Raw genomic sequence first — 15,096 nt, 5'->3', positions numbered from 1 at the left:
TGGTTCATCAGAGGATATTCACTAGCCATTCACATTTCTGTTTTAGGTTTTGTGTGATATGGATTTTAAAGGAGGTGGATGGACTGTGATTCAGAAAAGAACCGATGGGATAATTGACTTCCAAAGAAATTGGTCAGAATACCTGGATGGATTTGGAGATCTTTCAGGTACTAATTAAATATGTTCAAGAGATAAATGTTCTAAATTTTCCAGATTCTAAGTATATTTTCTATTGTAAAAAAGGGCTTTGGACCCAATCATGATGTCTTAATGCTGGTGACACTCCTATGACAGGTCCCCCAGGGGTGCAACCTGGAACTGGGGTACCACTGAATGTTCTGTCTCACCAGCCTGGGTGTCCTCTCACACTGTGCTGCTGGGACAAGCTGCAGACTGTGCTGAGTCCTGCACTCACACAAACTTTTACACAGTCAGGGACCCACGCAGCTGCAGTTACATGAAGGCTTCTTCCCAGCTCCACAGTCTAGGACCCCAGAGCTGTACTGTCTTGCCCTGTTCAAAAGCTGGACCAGTATACATTTATTACCCAGTTCGCCCCTCCCTCACTGTGGAGAGGAATGTGTACAAGCCTTTGTTAACTGAGCTGAGATTTTCCCCCACGCACTTCACTCAAACCACACTGTTTTTAGGTAAAATATAAATAGATTTATTAAGTACAGAAGATAGATTGTAAGTGATAAGTGTACAGATCAAAGAAGATGACCTAGGAAATGAACAAAAACACAATCTAAATTATCTAAACTGGATAGGATTTGAATCAAGCAGTGTCTCACCCTGTTAGATAGTACAAACAGCCCACCAAGTTTCCTTACAGAGGTAGGCTTCCTTCTTTCCCTCCTGGGGCCCCCCTTCCCCAGTTCAGTCTTTGTTCCTGAGGTCTTTTCAGGTGCTGTGTTGTAAGAGGAGTGAAGCCAATTCATGATGTCACTTCTCCCTTTTATATATTCTTCCAACTTGCTGAAAAGATCCTTTGCTGTGACATATGTCAAATAGTCTCCCTTGGGTATGTGCTATCTCTGAGAGGTTTGTATTGTATGCCAGTGGCAGATTTAGAGTTAGTTGGGGCCCTGTGCGCAGCTTCATTTTCGCCCCTTGTCCCCCTAGAACCCAGTCTATATGGTTTTATAAAAATATGCTAATGAGTGAATATAATGTAACTGGAATATGCTTCATGCAAAAGGTCTCTTGTAAGGTATCATTGCAAAGCTTATAATCTACTGAATGTGATCATCCTATATGTATGAATGTACCACTCTTGTATCTGAAACTAGAAATATGAAATATAACTCTGAGGGCCTATTGTAATTATGCAAAGTGTGGGCCATTAATGATGGTTTGGAATCTTGATGACTCCCTTTAACCAGGACAATTGTCTGCAGATGGCTGTGTTTTACCTGTAAGTCTTCCTATATATGTATGTGCTGGCAAGTGGATAATGAAGTCTTGCAGTGACATGTGATCATGTCACCTGAACTGGAATCCATCTTTAATCTGGTGTCTTTCCATTGAGAAGGAGGGGGTGGGTACCCAGAGATGGACAAAGGATTCCCGCCGTATGCAAAAGATATATAAAGGGGTGGAAAAGAAAAAGGTGAGGGAAGGAGCCATCATGACGAATCCCCTAGCTACCACCTGAGCTGGAACAAGAGCTGTACCAGGGGAAAGAATTGTGCCCAGGCCTGGAAGGTGTCCAGTCTGAGGAAAAAACTTACTGAAGCATCTCTGAGGGTGAGATTATCTGTATTCAGTTTGATTAGACATAGATTTGCGCATTTTGTTTTATTTTGCTCAGTGACTTACTTTGTTCTCTGTTACTACTTGAACCACTTAAATCCTACTTTCTGTAGTTAATAAAAAAAGTTATTTTATTAATTAACTCAGAGTATGTATTAATACCTGGGTGAGCAAACAGCCGTGCATATCTCTCTGTCAGTGTTATAGAGGGCGAACAATTTGAGTTTACCCTGTATAAGCTTTATACAGGGTAAAACGGATTTATTTGGGTTTAGACCCCATTGGGAGTTGGGCATCTGAGTGTTAAAGACAGGAACACTTCTGTGAGCTGCTTTCAGGTAAACCTGCAGCTTTGGGGCATGTAATTCAGACCCTGGGTCTGTGTTAGAGCAGACGAGAGTCTCTGGCTCAGCAAGACAGGGTGCTGGAGTCCCGAGCTGGCAGGGAAAGCAGGGGTAGAAGTAGTCTGGGCACATCAGGTGGCAGCTCCCAGGGGGTTTCTGTGATCCAGCCCTTCACAAGTCTCTTTTTGGTATGTGGTATCTCTGAGAGGTTTGTATTGTATGCCAGTAGCAGATTTAGAGTTAGTGGGGCCCTGTGTGCAGCTTCATTTCCCGCCTTCCCCCCCCCCCGAAACCCAGCCAAGAAAAAGAACATTCTCTCTTATCTCCCCACCCCGTTTCTCATTCTTTTTTCCTTCATCTTCCGCCTATATTATAAGTAATAGGAAGTAAATGAAAATAAGTGAGGTACCTTGATTGTTTTTGTAGTCTAACTTTTTTTCCACAGACCACTTGGAAATTGCTGAGGGTCTCGGCGGACCACTTAATGATCTTTCCAAATATTGTTTGTACCGTTAGCTAACTATTGTAAAGTGCTTTGGGCAAGAGTGTTTTATAAAAAAAAAAAACTTAACCTTTCCTCATTCCACCTGAATGGAGTTCTTGGACCACAGTTTGAAAACTTCTGGTCTATGTGAAAAATGGGTAAAAATAAAAAGTATAGATGACGCATGAATGGAAAAATAAAAGTTAACTTCCTCTGAAGAAATAGCTTTTTTTTCCACACTTTTTCTTTACAAAATTGTCAATTAAGTCATCGTAAGTAATATTTTGTAAAGACACACTTTCAATTGTCAATATTGCCAAACTTGTCAAATGTCCCTACCTCATAATATTTTGCAAATAATTGTTAACTCTTTTCAATACAGAAAAAGAATGTTCACTAGAAGAATTTGTGACTGGTATTTTTTTAAAAATATTTTCAGAATAGTTTCTATATTTGGAAAGGTTACCTGCAAACCATCATGTTCAAGTCTATACAAATCAACTGGTGATCTCAAAGCACAGACTTCATCATTTTCTATAAAATGAATTAAATGTTTCATTTCATCTTCAAAAAGATTTGTGTCTATGTCCTCTGGGTAGAATTCACTTAATTTCTTACTGTAGTGGCTTTTAGCATTTTCATTCCTACTTCAAAAAACAGGCAAAATAAATCAACAATTTTCTTTAGAGATTCACCTCCACTCTCAATTGTACTATTATTGTGTTACAAATAACATTGACATCTCAACAATGATCTTTTCTTTCCCTTTTAAATTGATTTCACTGTCTCTAGTTTCATCGAAAAATAATTGCCTGTTTTTTTTAAGCTTCTCGTCAGACATATCAGAGGAACCTATATTTTCTGTTAATGTTAGTGCCTCTGCTTCTACCGAGCTATAGTCATTTCGAACTTCCATGACAAAAGTTTTAACTGAGGCTAACAATTGTGCAGCATTCGGTAAATTTGTATCAACCTTTTGCAGGAATTTTCTGACAGCATTCATTCTTTGAAGTAAACAATTCCACAAAAGAGTGAAAACAGCAATAACATACTTTTCAAACTATATTGCTAAGGATTTTGTTTCAGTTTCTTCACTCGTTTTTTCAGTATTTGGTGTGATTATGTCTAATAAGGTTTTCTTTATATCATCATAGCTCATTTTCAAAGCCAAACCAGCATCTTCATGAGCAGACCACCTGGTGTCACAATTTCTTTTGACTGTCAAATGTTTTCCATTTGCCTGCTCCAAGCATGATTGTAGCATACTCCACCGATGCGTGGAAACTGAAAAAAAAGGCATACACATTTTGAACGAAGTCAAAAAAATGTGTAGCTCCCTCACAAGATTTGGCTGCAGCGTTGCAGATTAAATTTAACAAATGGTTGGAAAATGGTATGAATAAAGCACAGCGGCTTGCATTGTTCAGTCTTGCCTGTAGACCTGAATATTTTCCTGCCATATTTGTGGCACAACAGTTTTTGATGTCCAAACCCAAATTTGCAATGATTTCCAAAACAGTTATCTCTAGACATTCAGAAGTGTGGGATTTTAGCAGGACAAAACAAAGAAATTGCTCTACAATTTCACCACTGGTGGTCACATATCTTAAAATTAATATTAATTGGTCTACATGACTCACATCTGGTGTTGAATCGACTGTTATGGAATAGTATTTGGCATCCTTTAATTTATCAGTGAATTGGTTTCTGAGCCGCTCTTCTATTATAGTGATGAATTCATCGTAGGTTTGATGTGTTAAAAAGTTGGATTTCCCTGAGCCACAAAACTGATGATTTTTCAAATGTTCTTTGAGAAAATCATCAAATTCACTAAGATATTCACGGCAGGTTAAAAAATTACCTTTTCAATTTGACAATGATGACTCATCATGTCCTCTTAGAGAGAGTCCCAAAGAAGACAGCAGAGTGATCATGGCAATAACGCGTCTCAGCACTTTCCTCCAATAAGAATACTGCTTTTCAAACTCTGCTGATAAGACAGAATCAATTCTTCCAGATAATTTACACCTTTGAATGAATTTACACATAGCATTAATATGAGCTTTGGGAGTTTCATGATCAGCAATATGTCTTGCAATGTTTCTCCAAGTAGAGTGCCCATTCCTGAATGTTTGCTTTCCTTTACTATGGTCAGGGAATAATCTGCCAACATAACAGTAGACTGCCTTAACGGTTTCAAAACAAAATAAAATGAAATCAACCAATTTCTCAGTTCTGTCATCCCATTTTTCTTCATCCTCAGAAAATGGGACTCATGAAGACCTCTAATTGCTTTCGACCTCCACCCTCATACTCTTTTCTCAAATTTTCTATATTATCTATATATTTTTTTTAATTTTCTAAGAAATATTCTATCATATCCAGTGAAACAGATTTTGGCCATAATGTAATGTCTTCAGGGTAGGTTTCTTCCCTTACTTTGGCAAAATTACCAATGTATTGTAGTTCCATAGTCACTTCAGAGTCCACTTGTTCAATTTTTGCAGTCGTCGTGATATCCCCACAACTTGGCAAGTGATCATATAATTCAGATGTTTGCTCACCCATGCTTTTTGATGAATGTCCACTATTCAATACTTGAAGCTTTTTAAAATATGATGATAAACTGTCGCTTAGTTTAGTCTTCTTGCGTTGCCTTCATTTTTTTGCGTTTTTTGACTGCCATACTCATAGTGTCACTTCATTATTTCTAAAAAACTGACCTCAATTTTAGGCCAATTAAAAATGTCTGAAAGAGCCAGGGCATAGCCATGGGGGGCCTGGGTGGGCCTTGGACCACCCAGTTAGGTTTAATGCCAGTGGCACTGGAACATTTTTAATAGGGGAGGTGCTGAAAGCTAGACCTCTGTCCACTCCAGGCGCGGGTCCAGACCTGGGCATGGGCTGTGGGGTGGCAGTAAAGCCTGCAGAGCCCTGGGTGTGGGGCGGCAGCTGGGACCCCGGGTGCCCTAGAGGCATGAGTGAAGCCACCATAGGGCTGGAGAAGGAGACATCAAGATCTTCATGGCCAAGGACTGCTTCAGGCACATGGCGGCCCTGCGCTGGCTGATCCGGAGAAGCGGGCAGAGTTCCATGTAGGCTGAAGACCCACCTGAAGGTGAGAAGGGGGGATACGGCTCCATGAGAAGCCACCTCGCTGCCTCTGCACACTGATCTCTGCTCGCCTCCCCCGGCTGCTGGGTCCTTGCAAAGCAGACAACTGTGATCCCCCTTAGCTGTGGCAGCTGTGTTGCAGCTCCAGTGGCTGGGCTCGGGTCCTACCTGTCTCCCCAGGAACCCAGGTGGTTCTGGGCTCCTAACGATATGTTTTAACATAAGTGGCATGGGGCGGCAGCCGGGACCCCGGGCGTGGGGTGGCAGCAGAGCCCTGCATAAAATGTGGGGGTGCTATAGCACTGCCCACATCCCTTGTTCCTGCACCTATGTTTTGGGGCCCCCTGTCATTGGGGGCCCCGTGCCACAGCACGGTATGTTTTGGGGTAAATCCACTCCTGTTGTACACAGTTCCTGAGGTAATCCTTGTGAGTGTCTGTATTCTCCTCAATGAGACAGCCGTGTTGTTTGGCCTTTTTATTGTTGTACCAGAAAGGCTGCTTGTGGGTGTTCCCAACCTCACAACTTAACAGGATATTAATGTTCAACATTAAGACTTTTAAAATGATATCTCACAAGGCATACTTTGTATAAAACATATCACAATTATGTATTAATATGGTGAATTTGGGGTGCAGAGTGTCTCTTTGGGCACACTCTGTCACAACTCCCACTGAATTCCATGGGATTTTTAGCTGCACAAGGGCTGGAGGATCAAGTGTATTTTCCCCCCATTCATTTCATACTTAAAAAGACTCTACTCTTTTTGCTTATACTCCAGTTTTTTTCTCCTGAAGCAGAACCCAGGTCCTGTAAAATTTCATTCCAATAACTGCAAGTTTCTGAAAGTTGTGAGCAAATGGAAAGATCAGAAAATGAAAAGTTCTGTGTAAGGACAGCTCCTCCTTCAGAGGAGTACCGGGGCTTGTTCAAGGAAGGAAAGATCGCAATTTTTCAGCTTCATAAACAACCACAACCCATGCTGGGCAAGCTTTCATGGTCTGAGGCTCATAAATGCATCACACCTCAAACACGTTCTTATCAAGAGGGTTTGAGATTTGATGTGGCTCTAATTAGCAATGTTACTATTAAGATTGACACTGGATTATATGTGGCCAAGCAGACAGTCCACCCAATTTTTTGTACACCTGCAGTGTATGCTGCAATTTAGTTGTCGCTTCTGAATATATGTCACTGAGGCCATGTCTACACTACTGGCTAAATTGGCGCTGCTGCGATCGATGCAGCAGTGTCAATTTAGCGGGTCTGGTGAAGACACACTAAGTCGATGTGAGAGCACTCTCCCGTTGATGTCAGCTTGATCCCGTTGATGTCATCCCGTTGATGTCCGCCTCTCGGGGAGGTGGAGTACAATGTCGATGGGAGAGTGTCTGAACTAGCGTAAATTAGATCAACTCACAGCGTTAGTGTAGACCAGCCCTTAGTAAGGACATGTGTACAAGAGAATCCAGTTTATAGATTTTTACAATGAACTAGAGAACCTTCTCCTCCTTCCTAAGCCTTTTAAGTAAGCATGTTCCTTTTAACCAGCACAATATTCATTACTTTTGGTCTAGGAAGGGAAATAGAGTTGGGAAAATGGAAGAGATAATTTTGCTTCTATAGATATTTTTTACAAAGTTCATGTTATTTATATTATATTTTTTTCACAGGGGACTTTTGGCTTGGACTGAGGAAAGTTTTTCATATAGTAAATCAGAAAAGAACAAACTTTATGCTTTATGTGGGTTTGGAATCTGAAGATGACACATATGCCTATGCATCTTATGACAACTTTTGGCTAGAGGATGAAGCGTGTTCCTTTAAAATCCATTTAGCGCATTATTCAGGAACTGCTGGTAAGACCACACTCTTAAGTATTAAAATAAGTGTCTAAAAAAGGTGGAGATGATGAAATATTTAGTTACGATAATATGAAAAATGTCCATTTCTAACTTGTTTTTCTGTAAAATAAATTATTTCTGTGCATGATGAATTTTGAAGTTGTGGAAATGAGTGACTGTTAATGCTGTGGTGATTGGTTGGATTAAGGTTTATTTTTTGTTTAGGCATAATCCCCCCCATCCCACCCAAGAAGGCATTTGAGTAAATTCAAGTTAAGTGTGAGATATATTATGCAATAAGGGTCTGATTCTTTAGCTGCTCAGGGCCTGATCTAAAGCCTACTGAAGTCAATAAGAGTCTTTCAGATGTTAGTCACGTTGTTTATTGGTCTACTGGAAGATACTTCGATGCCATGCTGATGAGGGTGAAAAAAGAAACTGAACAGAATAAATGAAGCCCAGAGTGTGCAGAACTTCCCTTGATATCACTGGCAGTTCTGTAAATGTAGTGGATGAAATCACAATTTAAGTGCTTGTATTGAAGAAGAGTTAAGGCCATTCCAAACGGGTAAAGGTATTTCAATTTTCTATTATTGAGCCTACAGTACGCTTCATCTCATTTCAGCCCCTTTTGTTTTCCCGTCACATTTATTAAAATGTATCAGTATTCTTCCAAAACTATACTAATGGTTGCTCACTTCTCTTCACACATTGTCTGTCTTGGTAGGAAGCAGTAGACAGTCCTTTGTCTTATTTAACCTGATGTACTTCTTTGTGGGAAGTAGTATTTCCGGGTTAAAGTACAGGACTGGTAGTCAAGAACTCCTGTGTTATAATGAACATAGTTTACAGATTGCCTCTCTCTTGGGGGCCTGAGCCTCTCACAATGGACCAGATTTCAAAAGTACCCTCATAATTTAGATTCCAACTTGAAACAGCTCATCTGGAGCTGTGGTTGCTCAGCACCTCTGAAAACCAGGCCTTAGGTGTCTAAAAATGGGCAATCAAAATTAGAGGCCACCATTGAAAATCTGAATCACAACCTCTCTTTTTTCTGTTTCCCCATCTTTTGTTTCTATCTTTGAGGACAGAAAGCTCTAGATTACATGCATGCTAAGTACTTATTGTTAGAAAGCCACATTAAAGCCATGGTCTGTTCTGACTCTTTTCAAGTTCTCCTGTACTTCTCAGTATTCCTCCTGGTTTCAGTAATAACTATTCCTTTCTCTCCCTCTCTCTCCAGCACATAACTCTATCTCTTCCCCTTTCTCTCACACACACAGTTGTGGTGTCATGCCACAACACATCACCCTGGATGTTTGAAGAAATGCAGCTTTCCAACAAAAGAGGATAAAAAATGCAATTTATGCATTAATTAGAGGGCTTTGGTTTTGTACAAAAAAAATTATTATCTTAACATTTATGGCAGTTTTTTTCTGGTCTGTTTCACTCAGGTGATGCATTTCGAGGATACCGAAAGGAAGATAACCAGAATGCAATGCCCTTCAGCACTTTTGATGTAGATAATGATGGATGCAACCCAGTATGCTCTATCCAAGAGCAGCCCGTGAAGAGCTGCAGTAATTTCAGTGATAACACTGGCTGGTGGTTCAATCAGTGTGGCCTTGCTAATCTCAATGGTGTTCATCGTTTCACAGGAAAGTTTCTTGCAACAGGGATTCATTGGGATACATGGGCAAAGAATAATAAGCCAATCAGAATTAAATCAGCGTCAATGAAAATTAGAAGAACCTATAATCCGTATTTCAAATAGCAGCCTATTAACATAGAATTATATCTCTTCTAGCAATTATGCTGGTTGATATATCAGCATAATCTTAAAGCCTCTCACTTGTAGTTAAATAATCCAGTCTTACGAATTATGTTAACTATTTACATACAATACTACTTTGTTAACTGCACTTTTCAGCACCACTTAATCAATTTTATTTTCTTTATGAAATTATGCCTGATGATATACTACCGTATGTCAGTATAGCTCATGGGTTAGCACCCTCACCTCTGAATGAGAAGGTCCTACATGTAATATTTATCATATGAGCACAAAGCTTTTCACATTCACTAATCTCTATTCAGCTGCCTCTTACGAAATTTTCAGAACTGGTGGCAGCATTTTAACACACACATCTTTGCATTTTACATTTTTTTCAAATAATAAAGTGACAGTAATGCTGACTTTTGAAATTAGTTTCTCTGCATATCTGAGTTGCCAAGAAACAATCAGAAAAAAAATCTATCATCAGTAAAATGCAGCAAAACACATGTATGTCATTAAGATAATTTAGAAAAATACATTTCCTTTATCTGGCATAAACTTCCAGACTCCTGCAATCCTTACTTAAGCAAGACTCTCACGGATTTCAATAGAAATCCCAGTACAGTAGGGTCAACATGGTCAAGGATACTTTCAGATCTGATTTGTAAACTAGTTAGCCATGCACTTCCACGCCCCAAAACTATAGCTCTATTTTACATTCAAAAATGCATGGCTGATTTCTTTAACAAGTGAATCCTTAATATGTAAAACAGATGTAGGGCTTTCTAATGGCCTAAATTATGAATTCACTAAAAATGAATGCATGCACGACATGCCTGATCACCAACAGAACTTTTAGAAATTTCAAAATGTCTTTGAAATTGTAATTTTTGGAACTATGGACCTGATCTTGCATCTCTCACTCTATAGAAGTGCCTATTATATTAAGTAATCTGGATTGGTTGTATTTTTTTCTGTCAGTAGAAATGCAGGGCTATCAATAAAAATATGAATATTGTCAGAGAAATTGTTGTTTCAGAGTCTGGCATCCTTATTGCACAAAGTATTTGTCCCTGTTTCGCCCGTCTTTTGCTTCAGTTTTAATCAGGAGTAACTGTTGTAAGCAATGTTGTAAATCTAAAAAGGGTGTCTATGGGCCACGTTCTCCACAACCTCGCACCCTGGTTATCATTTACATCTGTAAAAAGTGAGTGTGAAACGTGAACAGTTCAGAAAGATCATGTTTTATACCTTCTTTCCACAGATGTAGATAACTACACAAAGGACAAGGCAGTGGGAAATCAGGCCCTGTAGGTGTAGAGAGCCACATCTAAATGCCAGTCATCTTCAATACATTTTTAACCTTACAGTGGATTCTGATCTCAATTACGCTAGTCACCTGTCCCACTATATAAACACAGAACTGAAAGACAAGTGACAACAGGTGTAGACAACAGGTGTAGACAGACAGATGGAGGAACATAAGAATCAGCACACCAGTATTGTCTCATTGATTCTTGTCTAATTGGTGTCAAGTTGTTTGTAGACAACATGGCAAAAGATAGGTTTGAGGAATGATTTGAAGTGGGGCAATGAGTTGGCTTTGCAAATATTTACAGGGAGCTCCTCCCAAGTGCAAAGGGCTTGCATGGGTGAAAGCTCAAAGGTGCTTGTTTGAAACTGGAACAAGTGGGTGATGAAGTCTGGCAACTTTGGGCAGCGTGGAGGTGGGTGTTAACTTTCATAGATGAATAGAATTTAAAGCCAGAAGTGACCATTGGATCATCTAGTCTGACTGTGTGACCCAGGCCATTACATTTCATCCAGTTACTCCAATATTGAACCCAATAGCTTATGTTTGATTAAAGCATAATTTGTGTTTTGGCTAAAGCATCTTCCAGAAAGGCATCCAGTCTTGATTTGAAGACATCAAGAGATGGAGAATCCACCACTTCCCTTGGTAATTTGTTTTGATGGTTAACCAGCCTCATTTTAAAAATATTCTGCCTTATTTCTAATTTGAATTTTTCTGGCTTCAGCTTCTAGTCACTGGTTCTTGTTATACCTTTCTCCACTAGACTAAAGAGCCTCTTAGTAACCAATATTTTCTCCCTAGGATGGTACTTATACCCTGTAATCAAGTCACTGCTCAATCTTTTTTTTTTTTTTTTGGATGAACTAAGCAGATTGAGCTCTTTAAGGCTATCATGGTAAAGCATTTTCTCCAGCCCTTAAATCACTTTTGTAGCTCTTTTCTGTACCTTCTCCAATTTTTCAACATCCCTTTTAAAATGTGGACACCAGAACTATATGTGCTATTCCAGTATTGGTCTCAGCAATCACCTCCTTATTTCTGCTTGCTACTCCTCTTCTTATACATCCAAGGATCCCATTATCCATTTTTTGCCACAGCCACAAGCTCAGGTTTTGTCACTTGTTCACTGTGACCCCTAAATCTTTTTCAGACTTCTTGCTTTCCTCATCCTCTAGGTACGAACTGTATTCCTCATTTCTAAATACATTTGCATTTGACTATGTTTGTGACGGGATGCTACCTGATGTGCTGAGATACCACTGAGTCTATCTGTTCTGCCAGCATGGATGCCTTTTAACCTGTCTTGCTGAGCCAGGCTATTAAAGCCTCCTCTAACACACACAGCCAGCTGCAGATCAGCTCTGGGAAGACTCATCTTAAGGTACTTGCTTCAGTACTCAGGTGTCCACCTCCCTTAGAGTGCAGACCCAAAGGTATATTATGAAATCTGCTTCCTCCCTCAATGTGGAGGAAGGTATGCACACCTCCTCCCTCATTAGAAGTTAAGCAACTGGGTTATATTATAAACAAAACAAATGTTATAAACTAGAAAAGGCAGACTATAAGTGTTTCAATGCAAACAGAACAAAGCAGATTACTAAGCAAATGAAACAAAAGCTGCAGACTGAGTTTAACACACTAGATAGGTAAAATACAGATTAACGAAGTCTCACCCTGAGTGATAAACAGGCTGGCAGATTCTTAAGGCATAAATTTCCTTGGCTTTTCCAGGTTTTCAAACACTGGCTAACGATCTTAGCCTGGGACCATCATTTCCCACAGTTCCGTCTTTGTTCCTCCAGTGTTTTCATGTATGTTATTATACGGAGAGTTAGGACCTCTCATGTTGTCATTGTCCCTCTTTTACATCTTCCCCCCACGTGCTGGAAAGCTTTTTTTTCTGTGACTTGTGTCAAACAGTCCTTATTATGTAGAGCTGTCTCTGAGAGGTTTCTATTGCGCACAGTTCCTGGGGTAATCCTTATGCTTGTGTGCATTTCTCCGTTAACATTGTCTGGCCTCATCCAACATAGCACATTTGAAATACAGAGACATGGTCAATATTCCCAATTTCAGATACAACAACGATACACGCATACAAATTGGATAAACACATTCAGTAATTCATAACCTTTCCAGTGATACCGTGGATGAGCCATCTTGCATAAAGTACATTTCAGTTATGTCATATCCATAACATAACCATATTTCCAGTAAGAATATGGGGTGTAGTGTCACAGTGTTAACATGCACTTTGTTTGAATGAGTCCAGATTACCAAGCAATCCAGAGCACTCTGCATGATTGCCCTATGGTTATCATTATTTACTTTTCTGCCAGTCTTTGTGTCACCTGCAAATGTTATCAGTAGTGAGTTTATATATTCCTTTCCAGTAATAATCCCTGAGAAATCCCACTACAAGCACCTCCATATGTTGATGATTCTGTATTGACAACTGCTTTTTGAGTACTGTTAGTTAGTCAGTTCTTAATCCATTTAAAGTATACTCTGTTGATATTATATTGTGCTATTTTTTTAAATCAGAATCTCATGCAGCACTAAGCCAAATGCCCTACAAAAGTCTAAGTATATTACATCTATGCAGTTAACTTTAGCAACCAAACTTTTAGGCTACATCTACACTATTAACTGTACTATGTGCATGATTGTGCCATAACCCCCCTATTGTCTATACTGAAACCCCAAAAGCACATGTGTGAGGATGAGTCGAGGACAAGTAAGCTAGCATGCCTAAGATATGTGGGTAAGCACTGGTCTCAGGCTGTGGCACAGCCCTGTACCCATGTGCACTTGGTGCACTGTACCAGGTCTCAAGTTTCCATAACACTCCACTCCCATTCCCATAATGCATGGCATCCTTTTCTGCCTGACCCTTACCCAATCTATAAGGTCCCTGTCCCCCGGTGTAGCGAAGCAAAGACTCACTGCCACGGTGCCTCCTGCTGGTCATCCAGGGAATTAGCTCTCCAGCTCCAGAGCACCCTCTGCAGGCCGGTGTCTCACCTTGCCACTGGCCCTGTGTCCCTCCCGGATCCCGGTGCCCCTTTACCTTGGGTGCTGCCCCCAGGCAGTACTCCCATTCTCTGGGCCTCCCCAACCAGGGGAAACCCCAACCATCTACCCTCACCTCATGTCAGTGGCTACTGCCAGTCACCATCTAGCCCCTGTTCACTGGGGCAGACTGCAGTCTATATCATTCATCATCTGCAAGGGGAGTTTGGACCTGCTGTCTTTGCCTACCCTGGGCTGCACCTCTGCAACCCTAGTACTCTTCCCAGCCTTTACCAAGGCCTGCAGCCTGGGGGTTTCCAGTCTGGAGCTTCCCAGCTTCTCTGGCCTTTCCTCAGCCCTGCTCCACTCTAGGTACCCTGTCGAGCTCCCAAGCAGCCCAGTCTGTCTCTCTCCACAGCTAGGGTGAGACTGCCTGAGCTCCTGGCCCACAGCCTTTTATAGGGCCAGCTGTGGCCTGATTGGGGCGTGATTCCAGCTATGGTTGCTTCCCCAATTAGCCTAGCCTTTTCCTCAGCTGCAGCTCTCTCCAGGGTTGCTTTTAACCCCTCTTAACTGGAGCGGGGTGACTGCCCTGCTACACCCTGTTTTCACCAGTAGTAGTGAGCTGTGCTGACCACATCAGCACAGTTTTTCATTGCACTCTTGATCAGTACAGGTGAACAATGGATCCTGTTGTGAAAGCAGCTGCTTGACTCACCAACCACACCCGGATGCTGATCACCATGTGATCAGAGAACACTGTCCTCCACGACTTCGCTCAGAGTGCCAGGAACATTCACCACTACCAGGACATTTCAAAGAGGCTGGAAAGCATTGGGTGGACTCCGGCCCAGCAATACCAGAAGTACATGAAGCCCATGAGGCTCCTGCCCAGGAGGGCCAAAGACTCCAACAGTCACTCTGGGAGGACTCATTGTACATGCCCCTTCTACAAGGAGCTTAACTGGGTGCTGTCAAGAGCCCCCAGTACTGAGCCTGAAGTGGCTCATGACTGCCTCTTCAAACTCATTGGCCTTATTGCCAGGATGCCAGTCAGGCCCAGAGACAGAAGGCAGCAGAGACTATGGAGAATGTCTAGGACAGGGGTAGGCAACCTATGGCATGCGTGCCAAAGGCGGCATGCAAGCTGATTTTCAGTGGCACTCACACTGCCCAGGTCATGGCCACAGTCTGGCGGGCTCTGCATTTTTATTTAATTTTAAATGAAGCTTCTTAAACATTTTAAAAACCTTATTTACTTTACATACAACAATAGTTTAGTTATATATTATAGACTTATAGAAAAAGACCTTCTAAAAACGTTAAAATGTATGACTGGCACACGAAACCTTAAATTAGAGTGATTAAACGAAGACTCGGCATACCACTTCTGAAAGGTTGCCAACCCCTGGCCTAGGAAGACCCGGAGGACAAGAGGCATGTGATTTTGC

At 41.1% G+C, this 15,096-nt stretch overlaps 1 protein-coding gene across 2 annotated transcripts in view; it reads left to right on the top strand.

Annotated features, from left to right (window-relative positions):
- The window catches only part of ANGPTL5 (angiopoietin like 5), a 39,009-nt gene extending 28,675 nt beyond the window's left edge, over window positions 1-10,334 (top strand). For both annotated transcript variants that reach the window (XM_030560246.1, XM_030560235.1), the window contains 3 exons: window positions 47-167; window positions 7,371-7,556; window positions 8,996-10,334. In XM_030560246.1, the coding sequence (XP_030416106.1) occupies window positions 47-167; window positions 7,371-7,556; window positions 8,996-9,315 (627 nt within the window). In that variant the 3' untranslated portion in view covers window positions 9,316-10,334. The remainder of the gene's footprint in view (window positions 1-46; window positions 168-7,370; window positions 7,557-8,995) is intronic.
- The last annotated feature ends 4,762 nt before the right edge of the window (window positions 10,335-15,096 follow it).

The sequence above is a fragment of the Gopherus evgoodei genome, chromosome 1, assembly GCF_007399415.2.
Source record: "Gopherus evgoodei ecotype Sinaloan lineage chromosome 1, rGopEvg1_v1.p, whole genome shotgun sequence".
In the NCBI taxonomy this organism is placed as follows: Eukaryota; Metazoa; Chordata; order Testudines; family Testudinidae; genus Gopherus; species Gopherus evgoodei.
Note: the sequence above shows the minus strand (reverse complement) of the source record. Positions and strands in the feature narration are given on the sequence as shown.